Raw genomic sequence first — 14532 nt, 5'->3', positions numbered from 1 at the left:
GCTCCTTTTCACAATATTGAGTTTTACCATTATTCCATCGGCAAAGCTTTTTCTCTTCTACTAACAAACCCGTCGACCAACCCTTTTCTTCTAACCAATCAATTTCTAAAACTCACTAGCCAACATATTTTTAAAGCCATTGGCCACCAGTTCTTTTTCCTTCCATTAACAAACATTCTCAAAAAGCATCATCTAAGACTTTTTTTTTTTTTTTTTTAAATTATGATAAACCACTAGCCATTAGCCAAGGTATTTATTATATAAATTTTTTATGATCCAAACAGTAATCAATTAGTATTTAGAGAATCAATTATAATTTGAAAAACTAATGAATCACCGAAAGAAATTCTAGATGGAACACTAAAAGACTCTGTACGGACTTCAACTTTTGAACTCTTTATCCATTCATTTTCAACTTTTATTTTCAAATTTAAAATTATTTCCCAAAAAAACCTCCTCCTCTTTTTCACTTGTCAAGGACCACCGCAAATGAAGAGGGATAGACAATCAAATCCCAAAAGAGCGCCAGCTGTCTTTGATAGCGTCAGTGGTATTCCAATAGTGGCGCTTGCGACGTTCCCCTTTCGAAAAATAAAATTTAAAGCTGTTTAAAAAAGAAAAAGAAACAACGAAAGAAAATGTAAAATTCGCTGAAAAATGCATATTTAGACTAATGTTAAAAGAACCAAAAAACAAAAAAAAAAACAGAAAATTTTAGACTTTTTTCAATTTGGAAAGTGAAATACAAATTTTGTGGTCCAAGTATTCATAAAGAAAGAGAAAAAAAAAGATGTGGTCCCATTTTTTTTTTTTTTCTTTCTTTTTTTGTTTTCTTCAATTCTTTGCTTCATGATCCGGAGTCAGTAGACTCCGCTCTCTTCCTCTCTCGACAGGGTTTCATACGGAGAGGCAGAATGGTGGAGCAGATAGTTCGGCGATGGCTTCAATGTCTCTCATGTGTTTCTGGCAACTCACCTTTCGCTGGTCGCAGCCGAGCTTTCCGAGCCTTTCAATGTCAGTTATGATCGCAGAGCTCTGATCATTGATGGCTTAACGCCGCATGCTCAACTCTGCTGGTAACCACTACCCTCGCGCCACTTTGAAGGTACTTAGTTTGATTCCACTCTCTGTTCGTGTTTCGAATTTTGATGAGGAAATTAATCTTCATTTTGGACCAATTTTTTTTTTTTTTTTTTCCTTTTAAAATTTTGTGTTGTTTGGGATTCTTCCATCGTTTTGGCGGTATTGCAATTGTTTTTTTTTATTTTTTATTTTTTATTTTTTTTAAATAATATTTGAAGAAACTGTATTGGCAGTGAAATCAAACTTTGGTATTATTATTGTATACATGCATGTGAGTCTGCATTTCCAAATTTGGTCAGTTTTTGAAGTTTTGATCAATTGTTGCATTTGGGATTTCGCTGAAATTGTGGAATATGTTGTTTAATATTGCAGAAGGAGTTGAATTGTACCAAGTTAAATAGAAGCCCACATCCTGCACAACATAAAGACTATGACATAATATTGGATTCATCATGTTGGTTTGTAACACTTCCATGTATTTTGGTAACCATGAACATTGCATTTGGTTTTGCAGGATTTAATTTAGTCTAATTGACGTTTCTGTACTGAAATAAAATTATAAATGCTTTTTTTTTTTTTTTTTTTTTTTTTTTTTGGCCTTTTTGGCTCTTTTGTAAGTTCACCTGGAATAGAAAGGGTCATACAGGTTTGCAGAGCAAGCAATGGGCAGTATTGCATTTGTTATAATAGAATATGAAATTTATACTGAATACAATATGAAATGTACTGCCCCTTTGTGCCAACACTATCTTAAGATAGATGGAATGGTAGTCTAGGTTTTTATTCCTCTAAAACTTAACATGGTTCTGGCTAAGCTGTCATATTAATTGCGTCCACTGGCCTGCCTTCATTTATCTGATTTCTAGATTGAGTTTGCCCTGCTACAGATATCCTTTCTTTTTGGTTTGATTCCAAGCTCCCATTTTGAAATCTTTGCTTGGTAGGCTATCATACGTCTAAAATGCAAAAAATATTTTTATATGATCATCCTTGAAACTCTTCTCAGCATGTTTTTTTTTTTTTTTTTTTTTTTTTCCAAGACTTATCAACGGGCTCTCTCTTGTAATACTTTCATATAATTTTTCTTCAATCCTTTTCTTAAGCATGTACTTAAGGACTTTTACATGGTATCAGATGTGGCCTGATTTAATTTCAAAGAGTAAGGGAGGTGGCATAGACGTGATCCAAACTTACAGTAAACAACCATGGTCAGCGATTATTTTACCTGACTGCAGGAACAGCGTGCTCAACACTGCCCAGGTTTGTTTCTTCATTTGCATTTTGTGCTGGATAGCTCAAACAATGAAATTATTGGTGGAAGTGATAGTTCAAAAGTATTGACAAAATGAGATACATGAGCTTTGTTGGAAACGTGGATATACTTTACTGTGACTGTACTAGACATTAGCTTTTCTGTAGTGGCTCACTGGGAAACAGTATTTAGAATTATCATAAATAAAGGCCACGGTTGATATGACTGTGACTTATAAAAAGATTAACAAGCTGTGATTAATCTTATATGTCGCTCTAATGCTGATTAGGAAAGCTTTACTGGTAGAGTAGAAGATCTATTAGTTGCTGTATGTTTGTTTTTGGAAATTTAGCCACTTGTAGTAGATAGATTTAGAATGTTGTGTCAAGATCTTATAAAGAGGCTGAATTCGATGCACTAAGTCATATTATTTGGATTTTCACTTCATGTGGATAAGGCTACTATTTATATTTCATGTTTTCTTATAATCAATGTTTCATGAGAGAACTAAGTATATTGAATTCTACTATGACAACAAGATTATTGTACCGTTGACATTTTTCTTTTGTTTGAAATTTTGTTGAAAACACTCTGAAATTTTTGCTAAACTACATATAGATATATAAAAGAATTTATCTTGCCACAATTCTAGAAACTGATGCTAAAGACGAAGATGTTGCTTACCTATTCTAGTTGGTAAATATTGTAAAATTCTTGATTAGAAATATTACATAACTAGAAATGTTACATAACAGTATCATATCAGTCTGGAAGCTGTTTAAAACATGCTTCAAGTTTATAAGTTATAACATCATTACAGAGCCAGTTACGTCTGACCTTTTGATATCACATTATTTTGAGAAATTTTATCTCTCCATCTTACACAATTTTGTGATAGATTTTACTTGGTTTTTATCATTTTTGCGAATGGAAGAAGCAGTTCTTTTAGTGCTCCTTCTTCCTTTCTTCTCTTTGGATTTATTTTGGGAAATGCATACGGTTAGTGTAATGATTGAGCAGGTTGCAGCGTGAACTTCTTTCAAATACTAAGTTTGATTTGTCTCTTTCATCAGATAATTCTCTGCAAGAAATGATGACTGAGAATAATGGTTTCAATGTCTTGAAGTCCTGGTTGACATTTTTGTTTTTTAAATTTTTTGGTAAATGTGAAGTCCTGGTTGACTGTTAAAGAGCCTGTTGGTATTTGGGGAGTGAAACACTTTTATTGTCCAATCATGGTGCATTTGAACATGATGGACTTATCTGACCATCTCTAACCAGGCACATATAGTTCTTAAATATGACAATAACCTGATAAGATAATCTACAGGAATAGCAACATTCCTATGTTTCATTAATCTCTCCTTTAGTAATCAATTTTCCAGTATCCTAAGTAATAGTATTATGACAATTTCAGAAATCGGATATACTTATCAATGTGATTGGCATATTGAAAGTGTACATTTTCTTATGAAGCACCCCTTTTTTCGTCTCAGTCCTTGTTGTCTTCCTTTGTGACTTCCACATGTTATTGCTTTCGATTATTTATTTATTTATTAATTTCTTTTTAAATGATTTATTTGAGTAGAAATAAATACTGAGCTTTTGTTGAATAGAATGACATATCAACTTTTTCTGCAACCTGGCCATTTGGGAAGTTAATGTATTTTTCTATTCTCTAAGCAACTCCTTTTGGTTTGACACTTGACAGTTCTTACATTGATCTCCTGCATCTTATGCATCAATCCCCTTTACATGGTCCCCATCAAGGGCTGTCATATCTAGAATGTTATTTTTACCATAAACAGCCTTGGCAAAGCAGGCTTGGTGAAGGTAAGTCTTTGTCCCCCTTAACTCAACTGCCATAGCTGAATTCCCTATGTACGAATATGGTTGGTCTTGCCCCCATGATCTGTCTAATGTGTTCATTCAGTATGCTTCATTTTGTATCTATCTGCTTGTATCTATCTATCTATCTACTTGGCGTAATGTTAAGAGATATTCTTTATCCGTGCATAGAACCTCGTCATCCCGATGGAGTAATTGATTTTATTCTTCATACTGGCATCAAAACATTTCAACTCTAAGATTCTAACTGATGATGTCTGTTAAATAACTGCTTCATGCTCTTATGGAATGTAGAATATTTGTTCCCGATGATCACATTAATGGCATTTGGGAAGGAACATGATATATATTATCCAGCAGTTATAATTGATAGTATGATGTGCGTGTATTTGTTAATTGCCAACTTCAAGGTAAGTTTGCTTTACACTGGAAGCACTGAAATTTTGGAAGAAATTTATTGAATATTAGCATGTCATCTCAACTTGGTAGCTTTTAGTAATGCTTGGATAAATATATTTCTCCGTCCAAGGGGTTTGACCACTGAGAACTTGTGTGTGTTCGGTAAAAATTTATTCTGACCACTGGTCCTCATGAACAAAGCCACTGGGAGAAAAATGGATAAAATGCAAAAAAGTGGAACAAACCTGAAGGTTGTTCATAAATCCATTCTTAATCTCTTTCAAACTTCTGCATGAAGTTCTGTATTGAACAGTAAATAAAATGAATTCGACTTTTTATATGTTTTATATTTTCACTACCTCCTGTTATATTTTCATTGAATATAACTTTCATGTTTTCCAAAGTGCGGGCAGACACATTGGTTGCTGTATCAAGGTTTTCTAGCCTGTTTGGTTTTCACCAGGGATCCAATGAACTACGTTTGTAATCTGAGGCAATGTGTTGCAGGTAAATTTTTAGTATGTTCAAGCCTACTTTCAGGTGTCTTCTTTTCAGAAGTTTCTTGTGACTAGTGCTAATTTATTTAGGAGACTCATTTTCTTTGGGGGGCAGAACTTTTTAGCTTTGTTTGAAAGATAATGCAAGCAATCCTACATTTAGTGGAAAAAATTTACACTATAAACAAGGAAGTCAAACTATGAACGTGGAAAAAAAAAAAAAAAAAAAAGAACTAAAATATGACTAAACATTTTGGTTCAAATAATTGACTTATACATATGTTTTATGGAAAGAGAAAGCCAGAGAAAGTAAATCTCGTGCAGAAGCTAAATTGTTGGATAAAGGGATGGAATTCATCTGCTATAAGTTTTTGTTTTTCTTCATTGTAGAACCCAAAACAAATTCTTGGTTAAAGCAGAAATGAGGAAGAAATTCATCATAAAATCCATATGTAATTTTCATTGCATAAATGTAATAAATACTGCTTCCCTCTATGGTCCACTCAAACCAACAAAATTCTTCCTCTCTGATCCCAAGCGGCTCTGTGAAATTGGAATAGAGCTAATTCTAATCAATAGAAGTTTTTTGAACTTATTACATTAAGTAAATTCTGTATAAATGATCTGTTAAGTTACCATGTTACCGTTAGTCTTAAAAGCTAAGCTCATAGAAAGCCCGCTTATGCTTGTGCGGATGATACTTTATTTGTCCATTTCAATTACTGTTGCATTTCCAATTCAAGTGAAAGGATTAGCACATTTTTAGACCTTAATTGAAATGAAAAGTTGATGCAAATTACCTAAATCTTAGATGTTGGTCCATATTCTTTCTTAATCGATTGGACTTGATATATTATCGAAATTCTTGTATTATATTTTTCCTAAAGGAATGGTGTTTGCTGTTTGTGTATATATATATATACACATATATATTTGTATGAAATGGGACAAAAAAAGATACAGAATTATGGTGCTTTGATGGAGAAAGATGGGGCAAGGTTTAGAGGACAAATTAAACTTTCTGGATTTAGAAATTCTTTTAGACCTGTCAAAGTTATCATTGACCTACCTGGTACGCACACATTCACTTCCTAGATTTATTTAAATACTTTTTTGCTTTTGTGTTTTTATTTTTGTAGGAAATTTTAATAATCCCTTAACTTATTTTACGTTTATTACAAATTTTTTAGTATGAAACTTTATTTTACGAATCAAAAGCTGAGACTTGTCTAACGAAGACACGTGTAGAGTACACATGGACATGACACATGTCATGCTTGACAACTGGTTTGACACGTAGGTATGCCACATGTTTATATGACTAACGATCAATCTGACACCTTTGCCATATTAGCCACTTGGCATGCCATGTGTTTGTCGTTGGCCAATACTAGTTTGACACCTATCTTACATCGAACGTATGCTATTGCCATGTTGTCATGGCACATGGCTGAGCTCTACAACTGGCGTTGAACGAATGCTGTTGCCATGTTGTCATGGCACATGGCTGAGCTCTACAACTGGACCACTTTAACACCTGACACAGCATGGATTGACTCGTTTGTCTGACACATGGTTTGACATGTTTTTATGCCACGTGGTTTGACTATTAGGTATGCCATGTGTTTATCTTGTCCACTGTCCATCTGACACCTGGATTACATGGACATGTGTCATCTTAACCACGTTGGCATGGCACGTTTCTGATCTTGACAACTGGATCATTGGAAGCCTGAAACACGGCAAGAATTGACACGATGGTAAGCCATATGTCTTGACACATGTATACCTCAAGTTTGTTTTCCCAATTCCAATTGGACACCTATCGTACATGGACATGTGACTATTTATGACGTGGATATGATACATGTGTTGTCTTAATGACTGGACCATTTAATCCGACACGTGGCTTGGGTACCTATGCCACGCGTTTATTCCAATGACAATTTTACACTTTTCTCCCATGGAGACTTGTCTACACATATTTCTAGTCCAGCTGACAACTTTATTAACATTTAGAAATCTTAGTCTTCCATTATCCACAAACAGAATGCTAGAAACTGCGTCTTTAACTCCTAACTAATTAGTTTCTGTTGACATATTTCTTCTAAATTTCCTTTGACATTAATATCAAAGGACGAGTTTGGATCTCACACATTGAAATGTTTAAAGTGACAAAAGTAGAACTCAAATTTCTATCGTGGCTCTAAAAGAGTTACAGTAATTTCATTGGTGGTAGAGGATTTTTGCTTGCTCGATGAAGAATCTGCTGCAACAGTGTTTTTACTGAATGAGAAAGCAGGTTGTTTTGGCTGAGGCAGGGTACTTTCAGCACCTAACATCAAAACCACATAAGACATGCTTGGCCTGTCTTCAGGGTGCTCTTGCACACACAAGAGACTGATATGGATGCTGCGCAGCACCTCAGAAAGATCGATCGAGTCCTTGAGGCATGGATCGACAAGTTCCAAGGATCTTCCTTCTTTAAACAATCTCCATGCCTATAAACATTTGAAATCCAATTTCTCAGTCAGGGTGCTTTGCTTTTAATATTATGTTAAAACACATTAATCGTAACATCTGAAACATATATATATCTATATATATATATATGTATGCATATAGATAAGAGATGCTCTGAGAATGATTTATATACCATGACACAGGTTTATTATGCACTTACATGTCCAATAAGGTTAAGAGTGTGGTTTAGATGATAGAACCCTCTATTTCTTTTTCCACTTATGATCTCCAACAACAAAATACCAAAGCTAAAGACATCAGATTTCGCTGAGAACTGCCCATCTACAGCATACTCGGGTGCCATGTAACCGCTGTAAAACAAAATTGTTAACAAAACTTTGATATATTTAAGATGAAAAGTTGAGAGCTTTAAAATAAAATATTTACCATGTTCCAACCACTCTGTTTGTATTCCCCTCACTTTGATCTCCACCAAAAGTTCTAGCCATACCAAAATCTGAAATTTTTGGATTCATTTCAGTGTCAAGTAAAATGTTGCTGGTTTTGAGATCTCTATGTATAATCCTTAATCTTGAATCTTGATGGAGATATAGAAGTCCTCTTGCAATTCCGTTGATTATGTGGAAGCGCTTGGACCAGTTCAAAAGTTCACTTTTTTTTTTATCTGTAAAGAACCTCATTCAAATTAATCCAATGTTCCATTTGACTTCTCGTATATACAACAACATAGATATGTAATGGAAATTAGAGAATTATTCTAATTAATCTTGTGAGTTTTGTGAGATAAACAAACCGAAAATGAAGTGGTCCAGGCTATTATTGGGCATGTATTCATAAACCAGCATTTTTTCTTCCCCTTGTATGCAACAACCAAGAAGCTTGACTAGATTTCGGTGCTGAAGTTTGGCAATTAGAGCAACTTCATTTTTGAATTCGTTCACTCCTTGTAATGAATTTCTTGAAAGCCTTTTCACAGCTATTTCTTGCCCATCTTCAAGTGTACCCTGAGCATCATAATTTGTACAAGGATTATGATATATATTAAATAAGATTAGTGTTTATTTCGACAGCTCTTGTCAGCATGTTTGTGGAGTTAATTACCTTATAAACTGGTCCGAAGCCGCCTTCCCCAAGTTTATTGTTGCTTGAGAAGTTGCTCGTCGCGTTAATAATCTTATCTAGGTCGAAAAGTATCACATCCATGTTTTCTGCTTGGCTTTCATTGTTCACATTCTTTATTATCGCACTGGTTGCTGCATTGTCTAATGAAGAAAGGGAGCTAAATATCAAATTCAAATTTCATAATTAATAAGGCAATGCATCTGATTCCTCTTTTATGTTATTGGTTTTTGGTTTTTGGTTTTCAATTATTTCTGAGTTTAAGTCTTAGTTTGGGGTTGTTGTAGCTAGATCAATATTTTTGACAATTTGATTAGTGGTCTGTAAATTATTATTTTAAGATTGCTAAAAGTTCTTAACTGATTTAATTGTATATAATGACCAAAATAGATATGAACGATTATTTGATTATTTTCATATATATATATATATATATATATAGATATATATTATTACCATATGTATAAATGGGTAAAAAATTAATTTTATTATCAGTTTAAGAATATAATTGTAATTTTAATTTTAAAATTTTGATTATGTTAGAAGAAAATTTTGAGAAGCTATCTCTTATAACTTTTTAGATTCTAGTTTTTAAAAGGGAAAATTATTAAATAATCTAAAATCTATGGATTTACCAAATATTTGATAAAAAAAAATTCTCTTATAAGCTAAAATTGGGGATTTAAAAGAAACTACGAGTGCACACTGTAGTTTTTATTTTATAATTGACTTGTGCTTTGAATGATAGTTAAACTTCTCACTAAAAAAATTAGCTACATAATTAAAGAAAAAAAAATCTAAAAAATACGAAATTCAAAACTATTTCAAATGATTTAAAACATGACCCTCATTTTAATAATTATTTTTGTTTTTGTTATTGTAAATGATATAATAGTCATGATTTATCATTTATATATACTTGATCTCTCAATTAAAAAAAGAAAACCAGAATACCAAGATTATAACTAAGCATAGTAATGCTTAAAAAAAAAAGAAAAAAAAAAAAGAAAAAGAAAAGCATAATATGGTATGTTCGGGGACCTAACTCCTTTGTGGCTAGGAGTCTAATTGCTCATTCTAATTAGGTCTTCTATTTATTTTTTACTGTATTTTGTCGACTTTAAATTTTTTAGATTCTTTTTTTACTCGTATCATCATCTTCTTCTTCTTTTTTGGTTTCCTTTTTTCTGACATGTCTTTTTTTTTTTTTTTTTTTAATAATCTGTCTTTAATTTTGTTTTTTCTGTCTCACTCTGTGTGTGGAAATTTTAATTTTTTCTCTTAAACTCTGCATATTTTTATTTGAGTAACAAAAAACATAAGTAACGAAAAGGGAAAGACATGAGTAAAAAAGATTAAGGAGAAGACATGAATCTTTCACCCAAAAAAAAAAAAAAATTAATAATAATAATAATAAAAACACCTAACCTTTTAGGTTTTTCCTAGTCCTGATTTGGCGGATATAACGAGCAAGCAAGACCATCCCACAGACCACAACAAAGACAGCCACAATTACCACGCCTATTATCACCGCGTGCCCACCATCTCCACCTTCACATTTAATTTTGGCACACCAATATGAGCAAATGCTCAAGCATTAATATAAATGCAAATTAAAACACATGCAAATGAAACAGACAAGGCAGGGATCCCATATTACCTAACTCTGAAGCGTGTAGTCGAACATAAAGATCTTGCCCACCAACTTGAAACTCCCTAACATCAATCAACTCCCCAAACCACATGACACACCCACTTCCTTTTCCACTGATATCAGAATGTGTATAAGCAGTACAAGAACAATTGCTCAAGCATTTGGCTTTGCATTCCTTGAGATTCAAACTTGCATTTACCCAAGTATGTGTAGCATCAGGCAATTTCAAGCCATGAATTTTGACAAAGCCAGATGAATGTTTGTCCTGGCAGTCAAAAGGTTTATTCCGTACACATCCTTGAGACCAGTCAATGAAGTCTCCTTTTGGCTTGAAACCCTTTAAACATTGGCAAATAGGGGATTCTCCAATTATACAGTTTCCATAGGCACCACAGAGACCATATGTATCACAGTTATCTCTTGGCACTGATGCAAATACTCCCCAACTTTGAGTCCTTGAATTCCAAGCATAGCGGATCCTATTATAACCATTGTTTTGGCTCACAATCATCCTTGACTTTGCAGTTTCATCTTCTAGGTAATATATGTAGTAAACTTCATTTTTGTTGGAAACAAATTTGAAGGTGAATAAAGGGTTGGGTTTTAACTCTGGTGCACCACTGAATCCGATGCCATTCCATGGTCCATCGCGAAAGTACTTATTGGAGCCTTTCCACGCTTCAGACTCGGGATAGTTATTAGGTGTTATTCCCCAAGCAAAGTCTCCCGGGGAAGGGTCATCAGGGCTCTTCCATGATACTATACGCCGTTCAAGGCCAGTTCTCAAATCCCATCCCAGCTTCATACCTGGTAATAAAGTATCACAAGGATAATCAAAACTCTGCCACAAATAGCTCTCTGAGTTCTGATCATCTTTCTCACTTCTTAGTACTAGATTTCCGGTATCCAAAAGCTGTAATATAGGAACCTGGACAGATTCGGTTGGGCTGCTTGCTGACCAAACAACACTATTTTTCTGTCCGAGAAGGACAACATGGCCTGTGCTGTTTATCATCAAAATCCCAGAAGAGTCCTTGATTGGATTCTGACGGTTGGCCACCCAAACAACAATTTTACCTGTGATATCCTTGTACCAAATTCCGACATACCTGTTTGTGGATCTACCTGGACTGAAGAAACCCAGTTCGAATTTTCCAGATTTGGAAACCAAGGTGCTGTTCTCAGTGATGGTCTGGGTTTCAGAAATGGTGTCAAGAGCTATGGAATACTCGGAGAAGGAAAGTAGAATAATGGTTGAGACAAAAAATGTTGTGAAAGAAAGAATCCCCATTTCTTCTTCCTGTCGTAGTGTCATTGCTAGAATTCTCTGCAGCTTGGTAATATATACAGGTATTGACCTTGACTCATATAAACATAGGATCAAGTCAGTAGATGTTACAGCGATATTTTATTGGTTGGCCAAAAATTCTACGTTTCAGTTACTATACAAAGCCAGAAATTTTTATTATGCAAAGAAAATTGTTATTTGTCAGACATCGATGCTAAATGGCTCAATGGTCAATTACTCTACCGCGTGAAACGATCTATCATAGGAGAGCTTCAGTAAATCTGACGTATTGAAAGGGGCATAAAAACTTGTATGGTGGTGTTGGTGGTCAGCAAAGGGCTGAGAGAATTGGTTGTACACCCAAGGGATAGACAAAGAATCTTGGACTGGTCGATTACTTTGAAGAGGGAAAATTCAACGATGGAGGTGGAGAATATATATATCTATATATATATATATATATATATATATGTTCAAGCTTTAAATCATCATCTGATCTACCTCAATCGGGAAATAATGATGATTTCAACAATAACTCAACAACTTTTCTAGGACCAGACACAATAAATGCCCGACCAAAATCACAAACAAGGATTCGTTAAAAAATTTTGGATTCCTGCTTTCCAGCAGTCTAATTACTCAATTCAATTAGGCCTTCAATTTCGTTTTTTACTGTATTTTTTTAACTTTAATTTTTCTATGTACTTTTTTTTTTCCCCTTTTTTTAACTCGTATCTTCTTTTTCTGACATTTTTTTTTTTAACACTGTCCTTAATTTTGTTTTTGTGTGTTTTTTTTTTTTTTTTTTTTTTTTTGGGTTATGTCTTTTGCTCTTATGACACAAGTCCTTTTTTTTTTTTTTTTTGTTTAAAATATTACTAAGAGCCTAAAAAATCAGGTAGTAAAAAAATTCTGAAAGTACAATAAAAATACTATGTGGTAAAAAAAATCTAAGAGCCTGAAAAGTACTAGAGTGGTAAAAAAAATTTTGATAGCATGATAAAAAATACCAAATATTCAACAAAATTCCATAAGCCTGATAAAATTACTAGATGTTTAAAAAATTTTGAAAACAAAGAAAATCAATGTGAGAATTAATTCTAAAGCCCTAAAATGAAATTAGGTGCTTTTAGAGATACCAAAGTGTTATTATCCAAAAAAGAAAAAAACCTTAAATAAAATTAAGATGACTAGTAGACCTGGAAATGGGTGGAATCATGTTGTATTAAATTTTTCAAAAACACCAAACTAAAATCCTAACCCGTTTATTAAAATAACTTGTAATTTGTTAACGACTCATTTAAATCGTTATGAAAAAAATTAAAAGAAAATACTTATAATAAATCTATTTAACAGCTTTACAATTATACAAAATTAAATAAAACAACAATAAAGAAAAAAGATTCTGATACACATATTCATTTCTTGTAATGAAAAAAAAAAATTACTATATTTAAAAAACTAAAAAACATAGTCGAAATCACATAAAAATAATACAAAAAAAATCTAACAAATAGTATATATTATTTTTTTCACCCTAAAACTCTCCTAGCTCTAGTAATGTTTTAGTAAAAACTAGTTATAGACCCGTTCTTTTTTAACCGGTGAAAAGAATTTTAATGAGTTTACTTATTAATAACCTGGTAAAGTGGTGGATGAGAATGGTTTAACCCATTATGAATATAATTTGTTTAGATTAACGGGTTGTTTGAAAGTTTGCCACACCTAAGCAAGTGTAAAAAATATTATTAAAATCTTTAGTAAAAAGTTAGTAAAATAAAAAAAAAAAGATTTATTTTTAAATGATAATTGGGTAGAGTAATGCTTAAGAATAATGTACTTAAGAATAAATTTTAAATTTTAAATTTTTATTTATCTATTTATTTTCATGAAATGGTAGCATTTTGTACTTGCTATCCGCAAGGATTGTATTATTCACACATAGTTTACAGATACATTCACATAGTATTGCGAAGGTGATGAGGTTTATACTTTTACCTCTTAGGCCTTTCCTAGTCATGACTTGGCGGATGTAACGAGCAAGCAAAAACACCCCAAAGACCACAACAAAGACAGCCGGAACTACCACATCTATTTTCACCATCAGCTTTCCATCTCCACTTTCACATTTAATTTTGGCATACCATATGTACAAAAGTGGCATTAACATGAACAATAAGCATTAATATATGCAAAATAAAATACATGAAGATGAAAAGATAAGGTAATGATCCCATATGTACCTAACTCTGAAGCGCACATTCGAACATATCTACTAAAACATTTGTACCAGTGGAGCGAAATCATTTTAAGGACACTGTGGTGTTATACAGGCTTCGGATAAATCTATCAACCAACAAACACCAACAAATAAACAGCTTCTGAAAATTTGTTTCTTATTATTTTACAATTCTTATTTTCCTTATTTTCCTACAAGGTTTTCAATTCTGATGAAAATAGAATCATTAAGCAAAGGAAATGGAAAATAAGCAGATAAGAAAATGATAGCATACCAAATTCTGAAGCATGCATTCCAACAAAAGAAATGGAATATAAATAGATAACAAACGTTTTTTTTTTTTTCCTTGATTCTTCTCAATTTTAAATTATTGCCCTTGATGAGACCTTTTTATATTATGCATCGAATTAATACAATTTAAATGATTGGATAAAGTAAAAAGATGAGTTGGAAGATGATGGTCAATCTAAAATTGTATTTTATTACTTTTAATTTTTTCAAAGGATCAGGAAAGGCAAAATTGTTTAGATTCCTAAAATATGAAACAGGAAATTTATTGATGACCAAAAGTGACTTACAATTCTATAGAGGTTCTTGAAGAGTTACAATAATTTCATCGGTTGAAGAGGACTCAATCTTTAATATGATGAATCTACTGCAACTTTGTTT

General features: G+C 32.9%; 2 protein-coding genes across 21 annotated transcripts; one reads left to right on the top strand and one right to left on the bottom strand.

Moving 5' to 3' along the window:
* The first annotated feature begins 269 nt into the window (after positions 1-269).
* On the top strand, positions 270-13990 carry LOC107430901 (uncharacterized). 19 transcript variants are annotated; one of them, XR_009639742.1, is made up of 5 exons: positions 321-1105; positions 1456-1541; positions 2218-5089; positions 6043-6151; positions 13630-13906. XR_009639742.1 is itself a non-coding variant. In XM_048476843.2 (4 exons), the coding sequence occupies exons 1-4, from the start codon at positions 1061-1063 to the stop codon at positions 6081-6083; spliced, it is 315 nt and encodes a 104-aa protein (XP_048332800.1). In that variant the 5' UTR covers positions 270-1060; the 3' UTR covers positions 6084-7263. The 19 variants fall into 19 exon arrangements, 4 of the variants coding, with proteins under 4 accessions (XP_048332800.1, XP_015897273.1, XP_060675158.1 ...); XR_007241845.2 differs by lacking the exons at positions 6043-6151; positions 13630-13906 and adding an exon at positions 5170-5318 and having other exon boundaries at positions 322-1105; positions 2218-4168; positions 4987-5089; XR_007241846.2 differs by lacking the exons at positions 6043-6151; positions 13630-13906 and having other exon boundaries at positions 363-1105; positions 2218-2343; positions 4047-4168; positions 4987-5318.
* On the bottom strand, positions 6908-12024 carry LOC132804527 (G-type lectin S-receptor-like serine/threonine-protein kinase At4g27290). Of its 2 annotated transcripts, none has more exons than XM_060819134.1 (7): positions 10343-12024; positions 10111-10233; positions 8665-8816; positions 8357-8567; positions 7990-8227; positions 7763-7913; positions 6908-7580 (listed from the first exon to the last, which is right to left on the bottom strand). In XM_060819134.1, exons 1-7 carry the CDS (start codon positions 11649-11651, stop codon positions 7275-7277), a joined length of 2490 nt encoding a protein of 829 aa, XP_060675117.1. In that variant the 5' UTR covers positions 11652-12024; the 3' UTR covers positions 6908-7274. The 2 variants fall into 2 exon arrangements, with proteins under 2 accessions (XP_060675117.1, XP_060675114.1); XM_060819131.1 differs by having other exon boundaries at positions 8665-8825; positions 10343-12022.
* Positions 13991-14532: the final 542 nt, after the last annotated feature.

This window comes from Ziziphus jujuba, chromosome 1, assembly GCF_031755915.1.
Source record: "Ziziphus jujuba cultivar Dongzao chromosome 1, ASM3175591v1".
Classification (NCBI taxonomy): domain Eukaryota; kingdom Viridiplantae; phylum Streptophyta; class Magnoliopsida; order Rosales; family Rhamnaceae; genus Ziziphus; species Ziziphus jujuba.
Note: the sequence above shows the minus strand (reverse complement) of the source record. Positions and strands in the feature narration are given on the sequence as shown.